Source organism: Rhinoderma darwinii, chromosome 3, assembly GCF_050947455.1.
Source record: "Rhinoderma darwinii isolate aRhiDar2 chromosome 3, aRhiDar2.hap1, whole genome shotgun sequence".
Taxonomy (NCBI): Eukaryota; Metazoa; Chordata; class Amphibia; order Anura; family Rhinodermatidae; genus Rhinoderma; species Rhinoderma darwinii.
The window spans coordinates 323,679,800-323,690,541 of record NC_134689.1 but is presented as its reverse complement, the minus strand read 5'-3'; the positions used below and the strand labels follow the sequence as shown (position 1 = coordinate 323,690,541).

Below are 10,742 nucleotides of genomic sequence, written 5' to 3'. Positions count from 1 at the left end.
CCTCTTCTCTCTATCCAGCTCTGATCGGCAGTCTCTTCTCTCTATCCGTGCTGGATAGAGAGAAGGGGCAGAGTTTCTGCAGCGGAACGCAGCGATAGAGAGAAAAAGAAGTTCATACGTACCCCGGCCGTTGTCTTGGTGACGCGTCCCTCTTTTGACATCCAGTTCGACCTTCCTGGATGACGTGGCAGTCCATGTGACCGCTGCAGCCTGTGATTGGCTGCAGCGGTCACATGGGATGAAACGTTATCCCAGGAGGCCGGACTGGAGGAAGAAGCAGGGAGTTCTGGGTAAGTATGAACTTTTTTTTGTTGCAGGTTTTTGAAGGAAACATTAGAAATCTATATTGTGTGCGCCGCGCATGGTACTCACTGTCCAGCAGTAGTCACTGTCCAGGGTGCTGAAAGAGTTACTGCCGATCAGTGCAGCCCCTTCCCTATATCCAGCACTGATCATTTAACTCTTTCAGCACACTGGACAGTGACTACCGCTGGACAGTGATTACCATGCGTAACAACGCTCCCGTAATTACGGGTGCACACACGTAGCCACCCGTAATTACGGGAGCCCCATACACTTCAATGCGCCGTAATTATGGCCTGAAATAGGACATGTTCTATATTTTTCAATGGTCCGAGCACATTCCCGTACGCAAAAGATGTCTATGGGACCGTAATTACGGGCGTTTTTACGGTTTTGTACATGGGGCCTTAGGCACTATATAGTAAATCCAAATAGGTTCTCTAAATGAGAGATTACATACCTGTATTATTCCGCTATGATCTGATCACATCCTGCGAGTGCCTGCATACTTAACACTTTCAGGACCAAGCTCCTTTTGGCCTTCAGGACCAGACCTATTTTACCAAATCTGACATGTCATTTTATGTGGTAATAACTCTGGAATGCTTTTGCCTATCCAAGCGATTCTGAGATTGTTTTTTTCGTGACATATTGTACTTTGTTAGTGGAAAAATGTGGTCAATAAATTCATTGCTTATTTGTGAAAAACACCAAAATTTCAAGAAAATTTGCAAAAATAATAATTATTTTTCTAATATTAAATGTATCTGCTTGTAAAACAGTACAGTCTACTTTATATTTGCATAGTTTTCTTGGAAATTATTTTAGAACTTTAGCAGCAATTTATCACATTTTCAAGAAATTTAAAAAAAGGCTATTTTTCAAGGACCAGTTCAGTTCTGAAGTAGCTTTGAGGGCCCTATATACTAGATGGACCCCATAAGTCACCCCATTTTAAAAACTGCATCCCTCAAAGTATTCAAAACCGCATTCAGAAAGTTTCTTCACCCTTTAGGCTTTTCACAGGAATTAAAGCAAAGTAGAAGGGAAATGTAACATTTTTTTTAATGTTTTTTTGCCGAAATTTAGTTGGAATACATTTTTTTTTCTGTAACACAGAAGGTTTTACCAGAGAAACGCAACTCAATATTTATTGCCCTGATTCTGCAGTTTTTAGAAATATCCCACATGTGGCCCTAGTGTGGTAATGAACTGAAACACAGGCCTCAGAAGCAAAGGAGCACCTAGTGGCTTTTGAGGCCTCCTTTTTTTAGACTATATTTTAGGCACCATGTCAGGTTTGAAGAGGTCTTGTACCAAAACAGTGGAAATTCTCCAAAAGTGACACTGTTTTGGAAACTACACACCTCAAGGAATTTATCTAGGGGTATAGTTAGCATCTTGACCCCACAGGTATTTTGCTATATTTATTGGAGTTTGTCTGTGAAAATGAAAATCCTACTTTTTTTTTCCTGAAAAAATATAGATTTTGTTTTCATTTATACGAGGAATAAATAATAAACACCCCAAAACTTGTAAAGCTATTTCTCCCGATTACGGCAATACCCCATATGTGGTAATAAACTGCTGTTTGGACCCACGGCAGAGCTCAGAAGGGAAGGAGTGCTGTTTGGATTTTGGAGCACAGATTTTGCTGGAATGGTTTTCAGTGCCATGTCGCATTTGCAACTCCCTGGAGGGACCAAAACAGTGAAAACCCCCAAAAGTGACCCCATTTGGAAAACTACAACCCTTAAGGAATCTATCTAGGGGTATAGTGATATATTGATAGGTAAATTTAGACCACACAGGTCTTTTGCAGAATTTATTAGAATTAGGCCGTGAAAATGAATATCAACATTTTTTCCACCAAAACTTAGAATTTTTTCATTTTCACAAAGGATAAAGGAGAAAAAGCACCCCAACGTTTGTAAAGCAATTTCTTCCAAGTGCGGCAATACCCCACATGGTCATAAATGTTTTTTCATTAGAAATTTATTAACCCTTTCAGGACTGATCCATTTTTTTGCTTTTTCATTTTCGTTTTTCCCCTCCCACTTTCCAAGAGCCATAATTTTTTTTTCTTTTTCAGTCAGTAGGGTGGTTTGAGGGCTTATTTTTTGCGGGAGAAGTTGTAGTTTCTAGTGACACCATTTAAAGTACCATTTAATTTACTGGGAAACGGAAAATAAAAATCATTGCAGGCTGAAATTGGAAAAAAATGCGATTCCTCAATTGTTTTTTGGGTTTCGTTATTACGGCTTTCACCGTGCGTTGTTTGTTTTATATTTTTCACTAATTTTTCACTAATAATAAATATTTTTTTTACACATTTTATTAGTCATTAGATCTCTGGTACAATACACTGCAATACTAATGTATTGCAGTATAATGTCATTTTTACAGTCTCCTCTAACAGCGCGATCGCTGTTCCTGTCCGTTAGTCCCGGGTGTCAGCTGTAATACACAGCTGACACCTGCAGCATATGGAGTGGGCTCAGCGCCTGAGCCCGTCCCATATATAACCCCCCCGCACCACAACATGCTATTAAGTCGTGGTGCGTGAAGGGGTTCAAGCGCAGCGGATAGGGCAAAGAGAAAATTTACATTTTCCACTCATCTGCCATTAGCCCAGTTTGTGCCACTGAGGACAAATACCTCATACAATGTTGAGCTGTTTCTCCCGGGTATAAAATGTCATATATGTGGACATAAGCTGGTGTTTGGGCACGCTGTCGGGCTCAGAAGCGAAAGGAGCGCCATTTGGCTTTTGGAGCGCAAATTTTGCTTGGTAATAGTTCTGTTTGGGGTTTTAGTGGTATTTCAGTTTATAATGTTGGAGCATATGTAGGCGGTGCGGAGTACATCAGGGCATAATAAGAGGGTATAATTATGCAGTAAATAATTCATAGATATGTGGCCAGTGTCGCACTGATAAATGGTGCCCAATCTTATCCGATTTTGGAACGCTCTGCGCAATTTCTGTCGCTATATTCTGAGGGCCAGAACTTTTTTATCTTTTCTCCACCGGAGCTGTGTGAGGGCTTATTTGTTGTTACAATCTGTAGTTTTCATTAGTACAAATTTAGGGTACATGTGATTTTTATTTATTTTTTCATCTCTTTTTATTCTATTTTTTATTTTTTTTGGCAACCTAGGTGACAAATAAAAAACAATTCTGACAATGTTTTTTGTCTTTTTTTTTTTTCCGTGTTCACCGTGCGCTATAAATGACATTTTACTTTATTCCTTTTATTCTGTCTGTTGATACGATTACGGCGATACCATATTTATATAGTTTTTTTTAATGTTTTGTGGTGTTTGCGCAATAAAATCACTTTTCTATAAAATTTATTTTTTATGTCACCATATTCTGAGAGCCGTAACTTTTTTTATTTTTCAGTCAAAAAAGCTGTGTAAGAACTTTGTTTTTTGCGGAATAGGTTGTTGTTTTATTGTTACTATTTTGTAGTACATGCGACTTTTTGATCACTTTTTATTCTATATTTTGGGAGGGGTGGTGACCAAAAAAATAGTGATTCTGGCATTGGTTTTTAATTCTGTTGCGGCGTTCACTGTGCGGAAAGATTATATTTTTATAGTTTGGGTCATTATGAATGCGGTGATACCAAATATGTGTACTTTTATATATATATATATATATATATATATATATATAATTTTTAATTTTTTTTTAATTTTTTTTAGTGGTTTCATTTTTTTTCCTATAATAAAAGACTTTATAGGAAAAAAAAGCATTTTTTGTTTTTGTAACTTATTTTTACACTTTTATAAAACCTTTTAATTACCTTTTTTTTACTTGAAGACCTGCAGCACTGATAGCTTCTATAATACATTATACTACCTAGGTAATGTAATGTATTATAAACTCAGCGTGACGCTGAGAGTCACACTGACAGGAAGCCTATGAGGGCCAGCCAGAGGCTTCTGGCATGGCAAGTTGTATGGCCTCCGGTTTTGACATGAACACCGACTGCAGCACCCGCAATCGGTCACCGTGAAAGTTTGTTGTATCAACAAACTTTCCCTGCAATCACATGATCGGGACCGGAACCAATATTTTATAAATATAATGGTGGTTTCTCTCGGCTCAAATACCCACAATATCTCTCTCAGACCGGAGCAGGCAAAACTAAATTGGGTATGATCCAACAAATACCCTAAATGGCATATATAAAGTACAGTTATATACTTTTTCCATCTATTAGAGACATAAGATCCTTTTCCTACCAGGAGTTCTTTGAATGTGGAGAGAGACGATAAGGAGCTCGGTGGAACTACAAGGATAAGAATTACCATCCACACCCTCATTGGATTGCGGATTGTCCACTGCATTTTTCTGGGAGAGAGTGTCCATACTGAATGATATTGGACTGTTACCAGTGCCGTCTGAGCGGTAAACTTAACTGTACTTTATGTGTACATTTTATGCCTGTATATTTAAGATCGTTTGATAGAGGCTGATTATATGACTTCTTCTTAAAGGCAGTCGGCAGTCAACGTGTCTGATTTGGTCATAGCACCTCAATTGCAGCATGTAACTGATTTAGAAGGAGAACGGGTAGTTATTAATCATCATATTTTTTTTTTTTACCATACTGTTCATGCTTCAACATAGATTTTAGTGTGTTTATGGCTTCTCAAGCTATAGTTTTATGAATTGAAGGGTAGTTCTCATCTCAGACATTTATGGCATATCCACAGCATATGCTATAAATGTGTGATAGGTGCTGGTCTAAGCTCTGGGACCCGCACAAATGTGGTGAACGGGGGTTCCCTGGGCCCCGTTCCACTTGGTGAGGTGGCCGCTGGCCACTGATTCCAGGGGGAGGCGGTAACGCATGCTCGCGCCTCTCTTAATTCTGTTCTATGGGAGTTACAGTAACAGCCGAGCAGCGCTTGGATGGGGGAGCTCTACCTATCCCATATATTTTATTTATGGATATTCTCTGTGTATAGTGTCCTCCTCATTTTATAAATTCATCTGACTTTCCATGTACTCAGCTCCTCTGTGTTCTTCTCTATTCACAATTTCATTGCGGTTTCTGTTACAAACGTAAACTGTGACGCAATGCCGGATCTGTCGCATGGAGGATATCACCTGCACCTGACAGACCCCATTGATTTATGTCGGGTTTCTTCGTGGTGCATTGCTTTTCTTCCTATGAAATCTGATGGAAATTGTGAGTTTGGCCTCCAACAGAGCCTCTGACGCAGATGTGTACAAAGCCTCAGTAAAAAAAAACTAAAAATAAATTACGTTTAAATGGCATCTAAATAGAGCATAATAATTTTCTTTTACTTCAGCCATTGTATTCTTGGATGAAGTTGACAAGATTGGCAGTGTCCCTGGCATACATCAGCTGAGGGATGTGGGCGGAGAAGGCGTGCAGCAGGTATGGCTGATTTGTAGCCTTTTTTGATTATGTGCATGTAGGTAATAAATAAAACACTTTTTAACTTCTCCTGCTCTGTAGAAGTCTATAGTTCTGTATAGCTTTGTCATATTTATATAATATTACTGTTTCCAGGACATATAGAAATGTATTTATTTTTGCTGTGTTGGTGCATCTATTATTATTCTTCCTATTATTCTTATTATTCTTCGGCCAGTAGACTTGATCATATATAAATCTAAAAACCTGCGGTAACTCATTTTTAGGGTTTGCTGAAGCTTCTTGAAGGTACTATTGTTAATGTCCCAGAGAAAAACTCAAGTGAAACCGTTCAAGTTGACACGACAAACATCCTGTTTGTATCATCTGGAGCTTTCAATGGCCTGGACAGGATCATCAGTAGGAGGAAGAATGAAAAGGTTTGATTTTAAATCCTTAAAAAGATTTCCCAATTTTGCACATTCATGACATACCCACTAATAGTTTAGGTGGGACCCCACCTATCAGACGTTTGACATATCCCCTGAAAATGGCCCATTTTACTTTCTGATTCCCTCTGCACACAACAGGACGACATAAACAGCAGATATGCAGCTCTGTTCTAAGTGTACGCAGTCCCTGACTGTTCAGATTACTTTCCTGTGTTTGTGCCCTCTACTAGTTAAGATGTTTAAGTGTCACGTATAGTTTGGAGATTTTTAGGCTCTCTCCTGCCTGACACGGTGATTTAGATATGCACTTGTATTTACTTGAACTGTTCTAGGAAGAACTTGAGTATTTCATTTATCAAATTGTTGGGGGTGCTATATAATGCCGATATGGTCCACAATACTCCTTCTCATAACTTCTTGCACCTTATGGGCCTACTCCCCTCTTTAATGCACCCTGGCCTTTGTGCTCCTGATAGCAAAGAAATCTTCATTTTCCAGAGCATATCCATGTAAATGACTATTTAACCCTGAAGTGTATGGCATGGACACAGAAGATGTAATATACAGCCGACATCCTACTGCAACAGCTAAATTTAGAGAGCAATCCAATCTTGTCCCTTTAACCCCTTAGATGCGGCATGAGTTTCCTCTCTATATGACGTACATATGCCCTAATTTCTTAGACAGACAACCCCTTTATTTTCAAGTATTTATATATAAAACATGCTGCTTGAGCTACATAATATAAATTATCCAAAACTTCTGAATTTGGGTATCAATATAATGTGCATAGTTTCAAAACGTATGAAGTAGTCCGATCACCCAGGTGTAGGTAATGGTGCACGGACGGCATGCAAAACAACATGTATCGACGCAGGTAGCGTAATATAGTGTGCATAAACCAGAGGAATGACTGGTAAAAGCTCTGACCAGTAGTAGATGCGCATGTGCTATTAATAGCTTTGTAGAAGGTAAACTTTAATTATTTTATTCCTCTCTTTTATGTTTTCATTTTGTATTCCCTCTGCTCTTCAGTATTTGGGATTTGGCATAGCCTTTAATATGGGGAAAGGTCGTCGAGTTGCTGCAGCAGCAGATCTAGCAAATTCCAGTGCGGAGTCTAACTCTGTACAAGACATTGAAGAGAAAGACCGGCTGCTGCGTCACGTGGAAGCAAGGGACCTCATTGAGTTTGGCATGATCCCAGAGTTCGTGGGACGTCTACCTGTAGTGGTGCCCCTTCACAGCCTTGATGAACAGACTCTTGTACGCATCCTCACAGAGCCACGTAATGCTGTTGTGCCACAATACCAGGCTCTGTTCAGCATGGATAAGGTTTGATTTGAATAGCTTTTTATATAAGTTGAGATGTTTTTTGGTTTTTTTCTTCAGATGTCTGACTACATTGTACTCATTTATTGTGTTTCTGTGTGAATTAAACGTCACTGAAGGTGCTCTGCGGGCCATTGCTAGACTGGCTCTTGAACGAAAAACTGGTGCTAGAGGCCTCAGCTCAATCATGGTAAGTCCACATTCTTTCCTATCGCTGGAGCTATAGAAGAGGCTGGACGCAGCTGCAGGCTTAAGGGAAGCCGACATGACCGTCCTGGTAGGGAAAGGGTTAATGTTACGAGGTCAGGGAAAGTTGAAGGAGCTGAAGGAGGGACGGGGAGGAGTTAAGGGGGGCGGGGGGGCCGTTACTGCGCTTCCCGCTGTTTCTCGGCATTGAGCCGGAAGCAGCGGGAGGAGTAACACACATTAAGCAAAGCTCCCCGTTGCCCGGTTTTTTAGTAATGGCAGAGGCCTTGATTTTAGAGCGGCTGCGCGCCGCTGCTGTGCACCACGGTCCCGGATGGCTGGAGGAGACCGTGGCTGCATTAACGCGGATCCCGGACGCCGTTTCGCCACGTCGGGCACGGCGTTCGGGGTCTGTTGTAAGGGACAGGCTCCCCTCCCCCGGCCCCCCTACGAGCATGGCTATGGCGGCGGGGGGGGAGTCGGCAACAACCGCTCCTGCGCTGGGCAGGCAGAGAGCGGTGGCAGGGGTGACGGCGATGCAGGCTGTGTCGACCCGTCCCTCTCGGCGGTCCCGACCTCCAGAGCGCCTTAGTCCGGAGGTAGTCCCGCGGACACGGCGTCGCAGAGGGAGCCCGATCCCGGACGCTGCAGGCCAGGCAGCTGGGAGGACCGCCCCTTCCCAGGCCCTGCGTCCTGGCAGGAATCCCAGGCCGCGACGGGGTCCGGCGGTAAGCAGGGAGTCGCAGGCCGGGCTCCCTGTCACCCCTCCCCCATCAGATGGAAGATGTCGAGAGCAAGGTACGGCCGCCCCGCATGGTGATGTTCCGGCCAGGGGGCAGGCTTCGTCAGGATCGTCTAGACGGACGACTAGATCTGCAGCGACGTCGAGGCAACAGGTCCGGTCGGAAGTCTGGGTCCCGGCGGTCGGGCGGCAGGTTGCCGGCCCATCGGTCAGCGCGTCCTCATCCCCTTTCCGAAGATGTCGTTGGGAGGGACAGTCGTCGGCGAGAGAAGAACTGGAGGAAGGTGAACTGGACGTCTATCGTCGAGGTCAGGATGGTCCGGCTGACGGGAACACAGCGCCTGTGCAGCCCGGTGAGTGTATAACTCCATTATTGTCTTATCCAGCGATTTTTATGTCGGGTGTCGGCGGGGGGGCTGCTAGCATAGCATCGGGGGCCGGTAGTGGCGCGGGCGGACGCGACGGAGCGGGTTTGGCAGATTTAGTGGGTTGCTTACGGGAGCTGGTGGGGCGCCTTGATAGGGCCGCGGCGCCGGTTGTAACGGAAGTGTCCCCTGCGGTAGTTTGGGAAGGCCCCAGGGACGGGGGATCGTTGCAGGCGCGTCCTGTGGTGGCGGTTAGAGAGGCGGTCGCGGTGTCGGTGCAGACTGAGGCACAAAAGGACGGCGATCGAGTGCGCATGGACGATCGTGCTCGGGGGGAGGTGTATGTTTGTTTTGAGGGTCCGTTGGGGGCGCATTTAAAGCAGGAGGTGCGTGATCGGATCTGGAAAGATGAATACGTTGAAATTTTTTCTCTCTTGCCGCTGGCTAAATTCAATTTGGATAAGAGCAAGCGGGATGAGAGTAAAAAGGACGAGGAGGAACGGCGGCGGTATAGGCTTATCCCGCAGACGTTCGTTAATTGGTCGCAGGCGTTCGCCATATTGGCTAGTGTGATAGGGGAAAAGGCGCCGGAAAATTGTTCGGCGTTATTTTGTTATTTTGATGCTATTGGGGAGGCTCATAGGGCGTATGGGGGTCAGGCGTGGCTGCGATATGATGAGCAATTCCGTCAGCGGAAGGCGGTTCGGCCGGCGATTCGGTGGGACCAGAAGGATATTGCTCTCTGGTTACGGGTTACGGCTCCGGTTAGGCAGCCCTTTCCCGGGAGCGGTGGCCAGGGAGGCCAGACTAGTCAGAGTGGACCAAGCGGCGGGGGAAAGGCGGGGTTTTGCTGGCAATTCAATGAAGGCCAGTGCAAGTTTGGGGCCACGTGCAAGTTCAAGCACGTGTGCTCCGAGTGTAATGGTGCATCACACGGGGCGGCAAAATGTCTGCGGAAAAAGAGGTCCGGGAACCAGCACGGGGCTGGTCAAGGGGGTGTCGCCGGTGAGGGTGGAAAGGATGGCCCCTTATCTAAATGAGTATCCGGATAGGGCGGCAGCTAAGTTGCTTTATGAAGGGTTTAGTGTTGGTTTTGTTATTCCTCCGCCTCCTTATGAGGTTCCGGTTACGCGGAGAAATTTAAAATCGGCTTACTTGCATGCGGAAGTCGTGTCGGAAAAGTTGTTAAAAGAAGTTTCGTTGGGGCGCATGTCGGGGCCATTTGTGGAGTCGCCGGTAAAAGATTTAGTTGTGTCCCTTTGGGTATTGTCCCTAAACGCGAGCCCGGAAAGTTTCGTTTGATTCAACATTTATCGTATCCCAAAGGTTCGTCGGTAAATGACGGGATTGATCACGAGTTGTGTTCCGTAGTTTATACCTCATTCGATAAGGCGGTGGGGTTAGTGCGGGCTGCGGGTCCGGGGGCGCTGCTAGCAAAAACCGACATCGAGGCGGCGTTCAGGTTGTTGCCGGTCCACCCAGAAAGCCAACGGCTGTTGGGTTGTTTTTGGAATGGGGCCTTTTACGTGGATCGGTGCCTTCCGATGGGGTGTTCTCTTTCTTGTGCATACTTCGAGGCGTTTAGTAGCTTCGTGGAGTGGGTAACGAGGGGAGTATCCGGGGTCGATTCGTTGATCCATTACTTAGATGATTTTTTGTGCGTTGGCCCGGGGGGTTCGCCGGTTTGCGGTAACTTGCTTCATGCCCTGCAGAAGGTGGCGAGGGATTTTGGGATCCCTTTGGCGCCGGAAAAAACGGAGGGCCCGGTAGCGACGATTTCTTTCTTGGGAATCGAAATTGACTCGGTGGCAATGGAGTGTCGGCTCCCGGCGGATAAGTTGGGTGCTTTGAGGCTGGAGGTGCGACGGGCTTGTAGAAGGAAGAAAATGTCGCTGAGGGAGCTTCAGTCGCTGCTGGGGAAGTTGAATTTCGCCTGCCGGATTATGCCGATGGGGAGGGTGTTTGG

At 44.8% G+C, this 10,742-nt stretch overlaps 1 protein-coding gene across 1 annotated transcript; it reads left to right on the top strand.

The window, feature by feature from the left end:
• Positions 1-5,395: 5,395 nt before the first annotated feature.
• LOC142750462 (ATP-dependent clpX-like chaperone, mitochondrial) lies at positions 5,396-7,677 on the top strand. The gene is made up of 5 exons (XM_075859466.1): positions 5,396-5,507; positions 5,632-5,720; positions 5,987-6,139; positions 7,187-7,486; positions 7,603-7,677. The coding sequence occupies exons 1-5, from the start codon at positions 5,396-5,398 to the stop codon at positions 7,675-7,677; spliced, it is 729 nt and encodes a 242-aa protein (XP_075715581.1).
• The last annotated feature ends 3,065 nt before the right edge of the window (positions 7,678-10,742 follow it).

Excerpts from the sequence above, each read along its gene's own strand:
- LOC142750462 (XM_075859466.1), top strand. The coding sequence starts at position 5,396 with ATGCCGGATCTGTCGCATGGAGGATATCACCTGCACCTGACAGACCCC. Across the intron at positions 5,721-5,986 it reads GCGGAGAAGGCGTGCAGCAG|GGTTTGCTGAAGCTTCTTGA; the intron begins GTATGGCTGATT and ends ACTCATTTTTAG. Across the intron at positions 6,140-7,186 it reads GTAGGAGGAAGAATGAAAAG|TATTTGGGATTTGGCATAGC; the intron begins GTTTGATTTTAA and ends TCTGCTCTTCAG.